Raw genomic sequence first — 19,249 nt, forward strand, 5'->3', positions numbered from 1 at the left:
AATCCATCTTCATGAGCACTAGGTCCAGACGAAAACTCGAAAAGTTCCGTTACAGGTCGTAGAAACATATCAAACGATGTATGGAATCAATCTTTAGGATGTTTTTAACATAAATCATCAATAATGTTCCAACCGGAGAATTCCATTGTCTTTAGAAAAGCACTGGAACGAGAGCTAACTCTGTCGGAAGCACGCGTCACGAGCCTGAGACACTCTGCCGGACCACTGACTCAAACAGGGCTCATGAGCACCTCCTTTATAGCAGAAGCCTGAAACGAGTTTCTAAAGACAGATGACATCTAGTGGAAGCCTTAGGAAGTGCAACTTAACCCCATACTAATAATATGCATATATTAGCATCTGGGACAGAGTAGCAGGCAGTTTACTCTGGGCACGCATTTCATGCAAAAGTGAAAATGCTGCCCCTTATCCCAAACAGTTTTTAATATATAATAACATCTTCGTAACTCAATCCTTGTCATGTGGTTAAATTAATGATACAAACCTTGAAGTTATGTATATTGCCAACTATATAAAAATAGCCTAAATAAAGCCAAGGAATAAAAACATTGCAGCCTGCAAGTAGAAAATATCCAGATTAAATATATATATATATATCCTATAAATCACATTAGCTGTGCATGGCCTGTATGCAACGAACATGAAACATTGTATTAACTTGGGCTCAGCTCAACGCTTGCACTTGCAACATTGTATAAAATATTCTAGGCCCTCAGTTTCCTGCACCAGTAAGCTCGGGACAGACACAGCTGTAGACTATTTTGCCCAAGTAATAAGAGCTCATCAGGTAGACTTATTTTATGACGTTTCAACAGGATCGGGGAATTATATTTTTCCCTTTCACGCTGAGTGGTTATCGTAAGGGAGAGAGAGGGGAAAAAATTCAAATACATTGAGGAACTACTATCACTTTCAATGGATGTTAAAACTGACTTCGCTTTCTTGCTGTTTGAGGTGAAGCAAACATTCCTTTGAGAAGCGCCACAGCTCATTAGTGGTGGTGCATTAATCCAATTAGAAATACTATCAGATCCCCAAATGGGCACATTTTATATTGCTACCTTTGCTCGCAAGCCAGGTAGCCTATAGGCCTACTTCTATGCGTAATCAGGTGCGCGTCCTTACTCAACATTGACAGTAGCTCTCCAAACTAAAGAGGGACTAAATTGTCAACTCGTAAATGGAATGAAATAAACCAACTTGTTTCTCACAAGTGTAATATAGGTTGTGCGCTCTGCAAAACAACTTGTCCACTCTGACATTGAGAATGGTAAAAGACTGGAATAATAATTTACTGAACAAAAATATAAACTCAACATGCAACAATTTTACTGAGTTACAATTTTTACAAGTAAATCAGTCAATTGAAATAAATTCATTAGACCCTAATCTTTGAATTTCACATGACTGGGCAGGGCGCAGCCATGGTTGGGCCTGGGAGGGCATAGGCCCACCACTGGGGAGCAAGGTCCTGCCAATCCCCCCCCAAAAATCCCCCCACAAAAGCGCTTTATTAAAGACACAAATACTCATCAGTTTCATCAGCTGTCCGGGTGGCTGGTCTCAGATCTCGCAGGTGAAGAAGTCAGATGTGGAGGTTCTGGGCTGGCGTGGTTACACGCGGTTGTGAGGCTGGTTGGACGTCTGCCTATTTCTCTGAAACAATGTTGGATGAGGCTTATGGTAGAGAAATTAACATTTTAAATGATCTGGCAACAGCTCTGGTGGACATTCCTGAAGTCAGCATGCCAATTGCAAATCAAAACTTGAGACGTGGCATTGTGTTGTGACAAAATTGCACATTTTAGTGTGGCCTTTTGTCCCCAGCACAAGGTGCACATGTGTAATGATCAGATTCTTGATATGCCACATCTGTCAGGTGGATGGATTGTCTTGGCAAATGAGAAATTCTCACTAACAGGGATATAAACACGTGAGCGACCACCTTGATTCGGTCTTATGTTTGAAATATATATTTTTTTTTTTACATTGGGTGAAAGTAGAGAGACGGAGCTATACAATGGTATATCATACACTGCATTTGAGGAACAATGGGAAAGTAATTCTGCTTTGAAAGTTGATAAACTTGTAACCCCACTTTTTGAGAAAATAGCCCTTGAATGTTTTGGTACGCCTACTGGAGAGCTCTTCTTTGTCTACACCCATTCAGCATCGTTCACACCCCTCTTAGCCCCACCCATCTCTTTTAAGGAAAATATATCTTTATTTAACTAGGCAAGTCAGTTAAGAACACATTCTTATTTTCAATGACGGCCTAGGAATGGTGGGTTAACCGCCTTGTTCAGGGGCAGAACGACAGATTTTCACCATGTCAGCTCGGGGGATCCAATCTTGCAACCTTACAGTTAACTAGTCCAACGCAATAACGACCTGCCTCTCTCTCGTTGCACTCCACAAGGAGACTGCCTGTTCCGCGAATGCAGTAATCCAAGGTAAGTTGCTAGCTAGCATTAAACTTATCTTATAAAAAACAATCAATCATAACCACTAGTTAACTACACATGGTTGATGATATTACTAGATATTATCTAGCTTGTCCTGTGTTGCATATAATCTGACTGAGCATACAAGCATACAAGTATCTAAGTATCTGATTGAGCGGTGGTAGGCAGAAGCAGGCGCGTAATCATTCATTCAAACAGCACTTTCGTGCGTTTTCCCAGCAGCTCTTCGTTGTGCGTCAAGCATTGCACTGTTTGACTTCAAGCCTATCAACTCCCGAGATGAGGCTGGTGTAACCGAAGTGAAATGGTTAGCTAGTTAGCGCGCGCTAATAGCGTTTCAAACGTCACTCGCTCTGAGCCTTCTAGTAGTTGTTCCCCTTGCTCTGCATGGGTAACGCTGCTTCGTTGGTGGCTGTTGTCGTTGTGTTGCTGGTTCGAGCCCAGGGAGGAGCGAGGAGAGGGACAGAAGCTATACTGTTACACTGGCAATACTAAAGTGCCTATAAGAACAACCAATAGTCAAAGGTATATGAAATACAAATGGTATAGAGGGAAATAGTCCTATAATTCCTATAACCTAAAACTTCTTACCTGGGAATATTGAAGACTCATGTTAAAAGGAACCACCGGCTTTCTCATGTTCTGAGCAAGGAACTGAAACGTTAGCTTTCTTACATAGCACATATTGCACTTTTACTTTCTTCTCCAACACTTTGTTTTTGCATTATTTAAACCAAATTGAACATGTTTCATTATTTACTTGAGGTTAATTTGATTTTATTGGTGTATTATATTAAGTTAAAATAAGTGTTAATTCAGTAATTGTCATTATTACAAATAAATAAAAATTGGCCGATTTTAATCCGTATCGGCTTTTTTTGGTCCTCCAATAATCGGTATCGGCGTTGAAAAATCATAATCGGTCGACCTCTAGTTTGGGATGAGTTGGACCGCAGAGTGAAGGAAAACCAGCCAACAATTGCTCAGCATACATGGGAACTCTTTCAAGACTGTTGGAAAAGCATTCCTCATGAAGCTGGTTGAGAGAATGCCAAGAGTGCAAAGCTGTCATCAAGGCAAAGTGTGGCTAATATAAAATATATGTTGATTTGTTTGACACATTTTTTGGTTTCTACATGATTCCATATGTGTTATTTCATAGTTTTGATGTCTTTGCTATTATTCTAAAATGTAGAAAATAGTAAAAATAAAGAAATAGGTGAATAGGTGTCAACTTTTGACTGGTACTGTATATATCCTTAATCAGTAAAAAGGAGGAAATGTTGCTTACTTGTTGAACAAAATCAAAGCTGTAATGCATCCTGATGTCTTTGCTTGCTGGTTCAGCAGGGTCCCCCAGAGACAACTTCATGGCTTGACAGGTGGTCAGCAACCATCTTCTGGTAGACAGACCGCTCACTCTGAACAAGCAGGAGATGCTGCTCTTGCCTCTCAGCTTGGCTGATTTAACAGCTTCTGGCAGATTGGCATATTTGAAGACCTGATAGCAGCAATTTTCTCTGTAGATTCCTGAGGGAAGACAGCCAGACTACACATAACTCTGGAAAATGCAAAAATAATGTGAAATCAATAAAAGTAGTGCCAATCATGTTTGAGGTATATTAAATAATCAAAATATGTTTATGCTTTACATACCAAGTGTTATCGATTCCTCGTGGAGATGCCACACCGCTGCTTTTGTCACATGGGTGGGCAGCAGCTTAACACCAAAGTGTTTGTGTCCTGGGTGGTGATCTGGTAATACTATTGCATTATCTTCTGTGTAGTTGTTGAAGTTCACAACTCACTGCAAGTGCTCATGCTTCAGGTGTAACCTGTGCTTGTTTGGGCCAGCTCTCTTTGATGGGAGGCATTAGACCATTATCCTTGTATGACTGGTTGAGGAGAGTTGGGCGTGTAATACTGATGCTGAAAGATAAGTTCCAGAAACAAATATTTTTGCATTATTATACAATAATGGTTGTAATCACCGTAGGACACACCTGGCTAAATTGATGGGTCATCATCTGGCTAAGTAGAGTATTTTGTTTAGACAAGATAGCTAAACAATGAACCATAATCCCAATCCATAGAGTACTAGCAATTAGGGTTGCACGTTTTGGAATATTCAGAGGTGGAAACTTTCTTTTTTACACACAAGGACTCGGACACACACATGGACACACACACACACACCACACGCAAACGGTCCTGTGATGACATCCACCTGCTGCCTAAGTACAATTATTCTGCTGCTCCTCTGGATAAGTGGCTTGCTCTGCTCTGGATAAGTCAAATGTATATAGCAGCCACAGTGTCAAATACTCACATGGTCCAAGTGTCTGAACTGAACGAAGACCCTGGCCTTAGCTGGCTCACACCTTCTTCCTGGTAGTAGCCCTTGCTGACAGCACCTGTGTCTTGTTTTTGGTAGGCTATTCTGAATTTCAGTAGCCGGTTGTGACTCTGGCCCCATTGTTTGATTCATGGCTGAGGCTGCCACAGTGGTCACATTAATGACACCTAGACCTGTGGCTACAGCCGGAAAAGTTCGCTTCCTCTGTGGCTCATTCAGTATAAGACACGGATATCCTGGAACCAGCAGCCTGCCGCTTGCTGGAGAGCCACACGCTGGGCTGGATGAGAGGCTATTGTATGACAGAACTTCCTTACAACCTTGGCTAGCTGTCATAAAGGAGCCATGGAAGTGTAGTTATTTTAATAACATCAGGCTGCTGGAAAACTTTACTCTAAGTACATGAAATACTGTGTAATCCTCAGATATAAGAGAGCTTCCATTGAGAGTGGAACAGTGAACACCGCGCAAACAGCTAGGTAGATATAGTCCTAAACAGTTTTTAACGTCTCAATATCAAAATGAAAATCTGCAGTTGGTTGAGGGAAGATCTGTCATTCCCCATTTAGCTGGGTGGGCCATGGTTTCAGCACTGACTTTATGACAACCAGGAATCATGTCTGCTGAAGAATTGGACGCGTTGATAGACAAATCACATCCATCCTTTTCGGATGCAGCAGGTTACAGACCGCAGATCCCTCCCCTCCCTCGTTCTCAGGGTTTGGAGTAGCAAGGCTGAATGGCTATTTTCTGCCGCTTGACTCATGCCAGTTTGGCTTTGCATCCCACTGCTGCCACGAAGACGCACAAATTACAGCCGTGGTCTCCTGCTGTGGATCTGTGTGTGATCAGGGTGTGCCAGGCATCACTCCACCCTACTGCCCCACCTCTCTCTCCCTATCCCACTCTCTGAGACCCCAGTCAGACCAGGGTGCATTAGGGCCTTTGGTTCGCTGCTACACTTTCATGTGCATTGGGTGCCTTGTCATAATTTCAACACTGATATAAGAAGCCCTGGTGTGTAGCCTATAAATGGCAACTTCTATTTGGCATATGGTGGATCAATTTGGCGTTCTCTCTCTCTTTCATGGTCTTGGTGATTACATGATGCTGTGGCCAAGCAGATGGTCTGATTTCATTCTGTTTTTCCTCTTTTTTGTATTTTTTTTCTCCTTTTGTCTCAGGGTGTGGCCTGGACATTGCTGGGTGAGGACAGCCAGGACAGATTGGGTTTCCCTGTCTTGCCCTTTAAGCCTTGAGTGTTGAGATGCTTTGACTTTCGGGAGAGCAAGAGTAACAAACAAGTTGCTACCATGTCTTTGTTGCCCCATTTCTTACCTTGCCATACAGACAGAGATGGGAGTTTTACTTAATTTCCTTTGTCTCTGTTGGGATCCTCCTAGTTCTCCATGCACCAGCTTGCAGGTCTATTCATATTGTGATTGTCCCTTTCATATTCATTTGACCTGTTCAACTTCATAATGGGTGAATGCTCGCGGCCACGTTGTGTTTGTGTGTGACTGCTTATCATTTGGCACATTTCCTAGCAGGGGACCTCCCTCCCACCACCCCTGCTCCTCCCCTACTAGCCCTCCTCTACTAACCCCCAACCCAACTAACACCCCCCTCAGGCTAGATTAGCCCCCCCACCCCTAGCCCACCCCCCTTTCAGGCCAGGGTAATTGTGTGATGCTTGTCTTTTGTCTGGCTCACGTTGAGCGGCTAGGCTGTTTTCACAAGCGCAGACATCTGCTGTGGTCGTGGTGCCCTGCACATTTCAACAATGACATAATGTCCCATGTCCTCATTTCCCTCCCATGATTCCCGTAAGTGACGTGAACCTAGTGGCTGGGTAGGGATGGATTTGGGCTAAACTGGGCTGGGGCTGGCTGGGTTAGTGCTTAGGCTGGCAGGGTTGCGGCTGCCCGTCCCTGGACCAGGTCTTGGTCCACAACACTGATGGTGTGGAACCCAGATCTCTATGAGCTAGCCAGGCAGGATGCAGTGTCAACTTTTTACTGTGGCCTGGCGTGCATTTATCTGTCTCTCCTTCTCACGGCTGTCTGCTAAGCTAGCAGTCAAGTCAATCAGTGCACACAGCACATCAGCAGTGGTTCAGCTTTTAGTGATTATGCAAGTTATGTTGCTCTCCCCAAGGATCCCTTTTACATAGGGTATGTTATAAATCTGATCGTAAATATGATTTCATAGATTCTAGTTTTTCATAGATGTTGTAATCTCCAAGGTCTAAACCATTGTAAGCCAACATAATGTAAAGTAATGTGATAATGTACGTAATGTAAACCTATTGTCTGTATAAAATATGTTGCGCTGCTGTGGGTCTAGGGCTTTGATTGTGGCGTGTGAAAGACCTTGCGTGCCACTGATCTTAATGGTCTTAATGGTCATGTAATTGGTTAATAACATTTCTCACATCATTGAGACAAGAGAATACCCACAATCCCCCTTGGGGGGGGGTGTGAGGTCAGGACGTGCTACTAAAATTAGACACTTGGGAGAAAAGTCATTTTGATGACTACATTCCTGCAAAATTACCTCTAGCACTAGCCTATATGTTTGGATTCATATGGCTGTCAATGTAACCATTAGTGACATTTCAAGGATATTGTAGACTATAATTATAAATTCTATGTCGTTGACAGCCTGTGTTTTTGTTACGGTCAACCATTGGGACCAGGGATGGATGCGGAGTATAACACATTTGACATTAACCATATGAATTTTGAGTTTGGACCTTGAGTCTCCTCCGGTTTAGTCCATTGCCATAGTGGAGAGGAGACATGTCAGTTACCTTGCCTTTTAACAAGAAACCATTGCGATATTTTCTTGGTATATGAAGGTGATGTGGGGGGCAGGCAAAAGGGAAACTACATGCAAGAGTTCCTCTACAATCAGAGCTATTATTAGTGGTGGCTCTGGAAAATTCCTGAGTAATGAATGTAGAAAAGTACAGACGGAGAGGAAAATGGGAGCTGGGAGACCTTGCAGGCTTGCCAGGCTAATTTGGAGTCTGGTGGGCTGGTTAGGGAGAGTTTGGAACACTGCTACTATAACAGAACTGTAGAATAGATAACTGTTTAGGTGACAATTGTGATCCGTAAAGAACTATGGCCTCAACCAATAGGGAAGCTCCTACATTGGTCTCACCCAATAGGGTGGAGACAAACATGGCCTCACCAAATTTCAAAGTATAGACCATCGTAACACCCAGTCAGCCATCATCAAATCTGTATAGTGTTGCTTGCTTGCCAGACTGTGCCACCCCTACACGCACACACGCGCACCCCACCACACACTCTTGATACTTCAGCATCAGAGCAGGACAATGACAATCCCATCATTGTTAGGGGGAATCCAATGAGTATGCTATACTGTCCCAGTTTCCCATTGTGTCACTGTCCTGGTATGTATGTACAATGGCTGAGGTTCATTATACCCCATTCATTTAGGCTTATGCAAAATGGATCATTCAAGTTTCATTGCCTCTCAATGGAAGCTTTGCTTGTGACTGATTTCCACTAAACTGTGTCTGCTTAATAGGATTGCTGTCATTAAGCAAAGATAATCAAAATGTCTTGCTTGGCTCCTTGTCAATTTTCCACACATACCACTTACTGCGGATGAAAGCATCCAGCATTTCACTCACAGAAGATCTTTGTTTTTCAATCAGAGTTCAGTTTGGGTGATCCTGCTGGAAATACATTAATCAATAGGACACTGCTAACTAAGCAGAGCAAAGTGACTAAATTCAACCTGGTCAATACGACTGTGCCAATACCATGCATGTAGCGAAGTGAGCTAATGTATCCACATGATGATGCTCCATGATATCCAAACATCAGATTTCTCCACAGATGCAATGCAACCTAGATTCAGACCTAGATCTGGGATGCAACGTGTCATTGATCAGTAAGCATGTGGCCGTGCCCACAGTTTGTCAGTCATCTAAATATTCACTGTATGTTCACTACATGCCACAAAGTATGTGGACACCTGCTCGGTCATTGAAACCTGTTTTCATGAAGCTCCCGACGAACAGTTCTTGTGCTGGCGTTGCTTCCAGTGGTAGTTTGGGAATCGGTGGTGAGTGGTGCAACTGAGGACACTCGATTTTTACGCACTTCAGCACTCGGCGGTCCCGTTCTGTGCGCTTGTGTGGCCTACCACTTCATGGCTGAGCAGTTGCTGCTCCTAGACGTTTCCACTTCACAATAACAGCACTTACAGTTGACCAGGGCAGCTCTAGCAGGGCAGATGGATAATAATTTAAAAAATACTGTACCATTTTAGACACACCTACTCATTAATTTTCTTATTAAAAAAAATATTTTCTACATTGTATAATAGTGTATACATCAACTATGAAACAACACATATGGAATCATGTAGTAACCACAAAAGTGTTAAACAAATACAAATATATTTTAGATTCTTCAAAGTAGCCACCCTTTGCCTTGATGACAGCTTTGCACACTCTTGGCATTCTCTCAACAAGCTTTATGGGGAATGCTTTTTCTTGAAGGAGTTCCCACATATGCTGAGTACTTGTTGGCTGCTTTTCCTTTAATCTGCTGTCCAACTTATCCTAAACCATCTCAATTGGGTTGAGGTCGGGTGATTGTGGAGGCCAGGTCATCTGATGCAGCACTCCATCATTCTCCTTCTTGGTGAAGTAGCCCTTACAAAGCCTGGAGGTGTGTGTTGGGTCATTGTTCTTTTGATAAACAAATTATACTCCCACTGAGCGCAAACCAGATGGTATGGCGTATCGCTGCAGAATACTGTGGTAGCCATGCTGGTTAAGTGTGCCTTGAATTCTAAATAAATCACTGACAGTGTCACCAGCAAAGCACCATCACACCACCTCCATGCTTCACTGTGGGAACCACACATGCAGAGATCATCCGTTCACATATTCTGCGTGTCACAAAGACACGCAGAATTGGAACCAAAAATCGAATTTATACTCATCAAACCAAAGGACAGATTTCCACTGGTCGAATGTCCATTGCTTCTGTTTTTTGGCCCAAGCAAGTCTCTTCTTATTATTGGTGGCCTTTAGTAGTGGTTTCTTTGCAGCAATTTGACCATGTCATGTCTTTGGGATAATTAAAACTGAAGACTGTTAGTTTATCAAATAAATTCTCTAATTATTATTACGTGATTATTCTATTCATGTAAATGTCATTAACTAGGAAGTCGGGGCACCAAGGAAAATATTCAGATTACAGAGTTATAATTTTCCTAATAACTTTCAGATATTTTAATATCTGATCAATCAGTCTTCTAATTAATGAATTATTCTCTACATCACGTTAGTCTCATTCCAAACGTCGTAAATTGTTGGTTATCTGCACGAACCCAGTCTTCACTAAGAATCATCCATACATCAATTGTCTCAATCATTTATTTATTAAGCAACTAAATAATCACAGAAATGCACACAAACAAGGAAATGATAGGGGATGTGCCCTAGTGGGCTAAACCGGTATCGCGGCTTGGTAGACAAAGGGACTGAGAAGGGTGCGAAAGATAAGATACGACAAAGTTGATAATTATAACCATTGAAATGCTAATCCTTGCACATGAACGCTCACTCATTTGTAACAGTAGAAAAGGGCTGTCCCATGATGCCAGGTCAATGTCTGTGCTCATGGGGCGGACCTTTGACCTAGTTAAACTCCAAAGGGAATTGGTTTATAAAGTTTATAATCACATTACATAATTTCACATAGTTTCATCTTTACTCATTCATTTTATACAACAGTTAGATGCAAGCCTCACAACTGAGACTCTTGTATAAACAGTGTTATGGTAATGTGGCTGTATTGTCTCATGAGTTTCACAAACATTAAACGAAATGGACCGGTCGTAGCTGGATTCTTCCCCGACCGTGTACACACTCTCCAAAACATAGGCATTGTTCAGTTCTCAAGTTCTGTGATGTGGAAGAGGTTCCTTTGTTCTCCTGTGAAACTCACTTTCTCTATACTGTCTGGCCATGAGGAGAGAAACTACTCTAGGAATTTATGACCTGCCTAACAGATCCTGGGTGTAGGGAGAAGAGCGAGAGGGGGATGGTGCTCGCTGTACCCAAAGAGGGCCACGTCATGACAACCATGAAGGCCTGCTTAACGCAGTCTCCTCTGAACAGTTGATGTTGAGATGTCTGTTACTTGAACTCTGTAGCATTTGTTTGGGCTGCAATCTGAGGCTGGTAACTCTGCTGCAGAGGATACGTTTTTTTAGAGGTAACTCTGGGTCATCCTTTCTTGTGGCGGTCCTCATGAGAGCCAGTTTCATCATAGTGCTTGATGGTTTTTGCGACTGCACTTGAAGAAACGTTCAAAGTTTTAGATTTCTTGGATTGACGGACCTTCATGTCTTAAAGTAATGATGGACTGTCGTTTCTCTTTGCTTATTTGAACTGTTCTTGCAATAATATGGACTTGGTCTTTTACCAAATAGGGCTATCTTCTGTATACCACCCCTACCTTGTCACAACACAACTGATTGGCTCAAACGCATTAAGAAGGAAATTAATTCCACAAATGAACTTTTAACAAGGCACACCTGTTAATTGAAATGCATTCCAGTTGACTACCTCATGAAGCTGGTTGAGAGAATGCCAATAGTGTGCAAAGCTGTCATGTGTTTTTTCATAGTTTTGATGCCTTCACTATTATTCAACAATGAAGAAAAATGTGTGTGTTCACTGTCAACGTAGCTATAGAGGGATAACAAGGCAATCTCGATTGTCTTGGGAACAAAGTTTAGTTTTGCCCTAGCATTAATACATTTGATTCAACTATTAAACTTAACAAGCCTGTAATTAGTGGAATCGGTGTTGGTGTATACGATAGAACAAGTTTGGATGATAGAAAATATAATAATGGACGTGTTTAAGTTTCCTGGAAATGATGGACCGACATCTGTGATGCAATTGAATATCCAATGTGTTTGTGGACTATGAATTAATGTGAATGTGTATATCATTGTTGTGTTGCAGCTATGCCCTGGCAGACGAGGCCTACCGTTCTCTGAGGGACCAGGATAAAGACCAGTGTATCCTCATCACAGGAGAGAGTGGAGCTGGAAAGACCGGTGAGTCCAGCCCTGCATCAAACACGCTTTTATGGGCTCATTTTGAGAGGAATTAGTTAAAGTTAACTAACTGTATTTGTTAAATTGTGGGCAGAGTCACAGAACCACTAAGCATGGTCAAATGTTTGTTCTTCCGCCTTTAATTGCAGTACATGAATGAATCAGTTGTATTGTAACACTTTTTTACAAAAAATAATACCAATACATTGACATTTACAGTGCCTTCAGGAAGTATTCACATCTTGACTTTTTTCTACATTTTTCTTGCGTTACAGCCTAAGTTGAAATGGGATCAACATTTTTTTTATTGTCACTGGCCTGCACACAATACCCCATAATGTCAGTGCAATTATGTTTTTTGAAATGTTTACAAGTTAATTAGAAATGAAATGCCTTGAGTCTAAGTATTCAATCCCTTTGTTATGTCAAGCATAAATAAGTTCAGCAGTAAAACTGTGCGTAAGTCCGATAATAAGTTGCAAAGACCAGGGAGGTTTTCAAATGCCTCGCAAAGAAAGGCACCTATTGGTAGATGGGTAAAAGAATAATTAAAAAGCAGACATTGAATATCCCTTCGAGCATGGTGAAGTTACTCATTACACTTTGGCTGTTGTATCAATATACCCAGTCACTACAAAGTTGCCGGACAGGATGGAAACCACTCAGGGATTTCACCATGAAGCCAATGTTGCCTTTAAAACAGTTAGTTTAATGGCTGTGATAGGAGAAAACTAAGGATGGATCAACAACATTGTAGTTACTCCACATTACTAACCTAAATGACAGAGTGAAAAGGAAGCCTGTGCAGAATAAAAATATTCCAAATCATGTATCCTGTTTGCAATGAGGCACTAAAGTAATACTGCAAATAAGGCGGCAAAGCAATTCACTTTTTGTCCTGAATGCAGTGTTATGTTTGGGGCAAATCATATAAAACACATTACTGTGTACCACTCTCCATATTTTCAAACATAGTGTTGGCTGCATCATGTCATGGGTATGCTTGTAATCATTAATGATTTAAAAAAAATTATGGAATGGAGCTAAGCACAGGCAAAATCCTAGAGGAAAACCTGGTTTAGTCTGCTTTTCACCAGACTGGGAGATGAAATCCCCTTTCAGCAGGAAAAATAACCTAACACTCGAGGCCAAATCTACACTGTAGTTGCTTACCAAGGTGACAGTGAGTGGCCTAATTACAGTGTTGACTTAAATCTGCTTGAAAATATATTGCTAGACTTGAAAATGGTTGTCTAGCAATGATTAACATCCCATTTGACAGAGCTTGAATATAATATATTGTTTAACATTATTCTTTTTTAAATGGTTAGTATTTGTACTACAATCAAGGTGTGTGAAGCTCTTAGAATCAGCTTTGGTCTTTTTGGTTGAGTCTAATATGTATTGACTCAGGGGTGTGAATACTTATGTACGTTAGATTTCTGTGTTTCATTTTTAAAAACATGTTATCACTTTGTCATAATGGGATATTATTTAATCCATGTTGAATTGACTGTAACAGCAAAATGTGTCATACTTCACGGGGTATGAATACTTTCTGAAGGCACTGTACAACACTATTGTGGATTCTTTTGAATGTACCACACAAGGGTTTACTGATCTTGAGACTGCTAGCTTAACCTTGTAGGCCTGTGTTCTGTTTGCATTGTTCTAGTACATTCTGTTCTGTCTGTAGAACAAACTGAGACTTGTAGCTGAGGGCAAATGGATAATAAGGGCAGGCAGGCAGCAGTAACCACAACAACATGTTGGATTTAGATCAGAGTTAGATAAACCTATCTTCTGCCAGACCAGAGCTGGGGCAAGATTTGTTATGGGAAAGCCAAAGTCATGTTTGTACCTGAAACAGTAGGTGTACATGCAGGCATGGCAAAACAACTGAGTGTAAAGACTAAAGGGGCTGACTAATGGAAACAAACGTTGACGATAAAATTAAAGTCAGACGAAACGCTAGGAACAAACCGTGTCGGCTCTTGATTATTATTAAAATTTTGTCATGGTGTGCTGTCCGTGTTTGTGTCTGTCTGTGTTCTAATCTTGGAAAGATGTTCTGTAGGTAAAGATTAGCTGTAAGAAATCACACATGGAATGGTGGTTACTGGCTAGTTGTTAAATACTGTACTTTGGCAGAGAATTATTTTTCTCCAGCTGATGGCCATATTGAATTGACAGGGAAGCGTCCCACTGCTCCCTATATGGGATGATATCACTATCACACTTTGTCCTTCTCCTGACATCATTTAAAATTACATATTCTCTTTTGATGGTGGTTTTATGTTACTCTTTTATCAAAACTATCATAAGCCAATTGACATTTACATTTTGGTCATTTAGCAGACACTCTTTTCCAGAGCGACTTACAATAGTGAGTGCATACGTTTTCATACTTTTGTTCCATACCCGTCCCCCGTATGAATGGAATCCACAATCCTGGCGTTGCAGGCGCAATGCTCTTCCAACTGAGCCACATGGGATGATCACATAACATTCACTTAACATACTGTAACCTCACAACATTTTGCCCTGCTGTTACTCTTGAGTTTCCTTCTTTTCTGCCTCTAACCTCACGCTTTCTCATTTCCACTATAATAACACAAGACTGTTGGAGGGACTTTCATTCAGAAGTACACTGGGTGGTGGCTTTGAAAGTCTGCCGACACGATAAACCAGGACTTTTTATTTTAGAAGTTGCATACCCATTATCTTTGTGCTGTTAGAAGCCCCTTTGTGGTATCGGTTCGAGGTGGAATTAATAGAATTCTCAGAGGTTCTAACCGTTATATTATTAGAATTCTGGCTTTCCTTCCGCTGGCCTGGCACCACTCATCTGGAGTCAAACTACAGTACACTTCCCTGCCAGGTGAAGTGGGCTACTGGGTGATTTACAAAGGTGGTGTCAATCTAGTTTACTCTCCACTTGGATCAGATTAAACTCCCTACACGTGGCCTTCATCTCAGAAATACATGTATGTTCATGTCAGCAGATATCCCACAGCCCTGAAACCATTGTGCAAAACATTAATGTTAGTCAAGTAGTATTACATTGTTCAACATCATTAATTGGTCTCCTTAGCAATGGCAGTGCTGACAGAGGTCAGAGTTCACTATTTCTATATAACTCCTTTTCTCCCTCAAACTTTTAGTCGAATTAAGTCAAGTTTGGCGACTCAACTTTCTACAATCTGCTGACATTAGTGTACAGTACATTACAACCACTCACCATTTGTTTTCAGGTATTTTTCCTCCTTTTATCAGGGTGGGCAAGGACAGATCGAGACACTCATGGCTTTAAAGTCCCAATGCAGGAAGGTAATCAACCAAGCCAGGGCAATGAGATGTTAGGATTTTGGGTAATCTCGTAATTTTTGTAGGTTTACAGCCAGGACAGGAGGGGGTAGATGTGGCTGATGAAAATTGGTCTGGGTTTTCGGTATGGGGCGACTGGGGTATTCAGTCCAATTCATTACGCAGTCATCTTATGAAGAAATCGAATGATAGTATTTTACTTATGGCGTTTTACACGACAGGATTTATAGTACACTACATGATCAAAAGTATGTGGATATCTGCTCATCAAACATCTCCTTCAAAATCATGGGCATTGATATGGAGTTAGTCCCCCCTTTGCTGCTATAACAGCCTGCACTCTTCTGGGAAGGCTTTTCACTAGATGTTGGAACATTGCTGCGGGGACTTGCTTCCATAAAGCCACAAGCAATAGTGAGGTCGGCACTGATCTTGGGCGATTAGGCCTGGTTCGCAGTCGGCGTTCCAGTTCATCCCAAATGTGTTCGATGAAGTTGAGGTCAGGGCTCTGTGCAGGCCAGTCAAGTTCTTCCACACTGATCTCGACAAACCATTTCTGTATGGACCTCGCTTTGTGCATGGGGGCATTGTCATGCTGAAACTGGGCCTTCCACTAACTGTTGCCTCAGTTGGAAGCACAGAATCATCTAGAATGTCAATGTATGCTGTAGCATGAAGATTTCCTCTCACTTGAACTAAGGGGCTTAGCCCGAACCATGAAAAACAGCCCCAGAAAACTATTCCTCCACCAAACTTTACGGTTGGCACTATGCATTGGGGAAAGTAGCTTTCTCCTGGAATCCGCTAAACCCAGATTCATCCATCGGACTTCCAGATGGTGGAGTGTGATTCATCACTCCAGAGAACGTGTTTCCACTGCTACAGAGTCCAATGGCGGCAAGCCTTACACCACTCCAGCTGACGCTTGGCATTGCGCATGGTGATCTTAGGCTTGTGCGGCTGCTCAGCCATGGAAACCAGCTTAATGAAGCTCCCGACAAACTTTTCTTGTGCTGACGTTGCATCCAGAGGCAGTTTGGAACTCGATAATGAGTGTTGCAACCGAGAACAGATGATTTTTACTCGCTTCAGCACTCGGCAGTCTTGTTCTGTGAGCTTGTGTGGCCTACCAATTTGCGGCTGAGCCGATGTTGCGCCTTGATGTTTCCACTTCACAATAACAGCACTTACAGTTGATCGGGGCAACTCTAGTAGTGCAGAACTTTGACCAACTGACTTGTTGGTAAGGGGGCATCCTATGACGGTGCCCTGTTGAAAGTCTCTTCAGCTCTTCAGTAAGGCCATTCTACTGCCAATGTTTGTTTATGGAGATTGCATGACGGTGTGCTCGATTTTATACACCTGTCAGCAACGGGTGTGGCTGAAATAGCTGATTCCAGGGGTGCCCACATAATTTGTGTATGTGTGTATCTATATGTATCGTACTGCCTTGTAGGACTGCACCACCAGTGGATTCATTTCTGACCATACAGGGTCTGCCATGTAATACTTCCGCATATCTAAACTCCCTTACCTCAAATGAAAATCTCTGCCAATACTCCAAATAACAAGTAGCCTAGTTCCCTTTCAAGCCACCTGAATCTTTCATCACGTTTGGGGAACATGTAACCATTATCTTTGTATGAAATATCTGATGGGGTGAGATGGTAAATAAGTGGTTGAATCACAATTAGTCACTATCTACGTATCAGAGGATACCTCTGACCTAGGGAGTGTATCAACATGTTTAGTTATACTAGGTCTAGTCTTTGGAGTAGCATTGAATAGAGCTGTGATGACAAACGCTGTTATCGGACAATATACAGGTGACAATGCATGCTTCTGATTCCTGAGATATGGCTGAATGATATTATTTTGGCATTGAGTCTTCAAAGGTCATGGTGGTTATAAATACTGCTGTTACAGATCAGAAACCTTTGAGATTACCGAACATGATATCGGTGATTTTTGGCTTAGTCACTGTAAGGTTTCTTACTGATATGATCCTCTAGATTTGCTGTAGGTTCTATGATCCTTTAATTCAACGTTTGTGCTGATTCTCTGCGGTTGTCATTTAGGCCCTCTTAATAAGATTTTCTTCTCTGCTTTTTGGCTCTCCTCTCAATACTTACTTCCTTCATCAGATCTATACTCTTAGTGTCAGTAATCCACCAGCGCCACAAGCCAGGTTCATTTGTGGGCCGAGAGAACCACTGTTGTCCACCGCATCCTCTTCCTCTATTTGATTGACAGGTCTCAAACAGTTTTTGGGTCACAGCTAGACACAGTCATCTTATTGACTAGGGCTGTTCTGGAGTCTGGACAGAACTTTACGCTAATACTACAAACCATGACTGGACTTCATAACACTAATACTACAAACCATGTAACTTTATCATGATGATTTCTATCAAGACCAGACAGAGGATGATTCAGGAACATTTCATAATCATATCAATGCACATACACGTATAAATCCCATGGACTTGAATCACAAGCTGGCCTAGGCTAAAGGCTAAATCTTGACATGGGAATTGATTCTGGGAAAAACCAATGATTATCCAAACCGATTATTCATACATACAGGCCATTTTTAAAGAGCTGGTCTGGGTACCAACAAGTTCTCAACAAGTTCTCCTATATAATGTGCCCAGTGTCTAGTGGGATCAGGATAATTAATGGTGATTATTGCTGTAATAATCAATGGTATAATGAACACCATGTAAGTAAACAAGGTGGTGGGTGGTGGTAGTTCTGGACCGTGTGAATCATGTTTTCTTCTCCAGAGAGAGGCCCAGACCCCATCCCTGTAGGGCCTCTGGAGGATGATGTAAGGGGGATTTTGGGGTGTGCCTCAGTTCAGCCATGTCTAGATGTAGAATGATTTTTGATAAAAGAACCCTGTCTATCTCTCTCTGAACATCCAGAGGCCAGTAAGCTGGTGATGTCATATGTGGCGGCGGTGTGTGGGAAGGGCCAGGAGGTGAACAAGGTGAAGGAGCAGCTGCTGCAGTCAAATCCCGTGCTGGAGGGTGAGTGTCCTAACCGTACTAATTTTAGCAACCCCACCCTTTTTCTCTTTCCCATGCTTTAGGATCAGAGCCAGCAAGGCCAAGGCATCAGAGGGACACACCCACTTTAAGACTTATTTCTCTCTCCCCCTGTATGTCTCTTTCTCACATGTCTGTCAACCCATAGAGCTTTTGTCAACAATTACAACGTTGAGTTTACTGTTCATTTCTAACTGGCCCCTATACACCATTTTGAATATCTGTGATCCAAAGTTTACAATTTGTAGATGTTTATTACAGTTTACCTAACATGCATCATCTGTCCACTCTTTGTCCCTGCCCTTCACTACAACACACTATGATACATTTTCTAGAATTTTCCTACCTCCTTTCAAATATTCACTGATCCCCAGTCCAATACATCAGGAAGGGAAAAACCCTCTCCATACTTGGGTGCTGGCACAAAGACAGCAGTGTTTTTAATTTGGAGTCTGAAGACAGGAAATGCCCATGAAGGAGGAAGCCAGGCTACTGATGCCCAGTACTGAGCTGCTACGCTATAGAGCCAGGCCCAGAACACATCTGTGAGAGTTTAACTGCTACAGGCTGTAATGGCCCGTGACGGGAGAGTGAGGGGGGGGGGGGAAGGAGAGAGGGAGGCAAAGCAGATATCCTGCTACACAAGGCTCTAGTCTATCCCTCAGGCTTCCAAGGTACCTGATTTTTACATGGTGGTGTGTTGAATGACAAATTAATGCTGTTTAGTGTGAAATGTGGTTAAACTGGTTTTGGAGAGCAGTAGAGAACACGAATAATGCAGTTTTACTGTAGTTGGTGCTCCCACAAATATCAGCCTAGTTAAAATAGTGTGCTGAATATGCAAGTGTATGCTTTGTTTATTTTTATTTTATTTTAAAATTTGGTAAATGGTCATTGTTTTAAGA

The 19,249-nt window shown here is 42.0% G+C and overlaps 1 protein-coding gene across 4 annotated transcripts in view; it reads left to right on the plus strand.

The window, feature by feature from the left end:
• LOC139538910 (unconventional myosin-Ib-like) overlaps nt 1-19,249 on the plus strand; it is a 136,312-nt gene that overhangs the window by 60,104 nt on the left and 56,959 nt on the right. For all 4 annotated transcript variants that reach the window (XM_071341476.1, XM_071341477.1, XM_071341478.1 and 1 more), the window contains 2 exons: nt 11,873-11,967; nt 18,222-18,326. In XM_071341476.1, the coding sequence (XP_071197577.1) occupies nt 11,873-11,967; nt 18,222-18,326 (200 nt within the window). The remainder of the gene's footprint in view (nt 1-11,872; nt 11,968-18,221; nt 18,327-19,249) is intronic.

This window comes from Salvelinus alpinus, chromosome 14 (genome assembly GCF_045679555.1).
Source record: "Salvelinus alpinus chromosome 14, SLU_Salpinus.1, whole genome shotgun sequence".
NCBI classification, from domain to species: domain Eukaryota; kingdom Metazoa; phylum Chordata; class Actinopteri; order Salmoniformes; family Salmonidae; genus Salvelinus; species Salvelinus alpinus.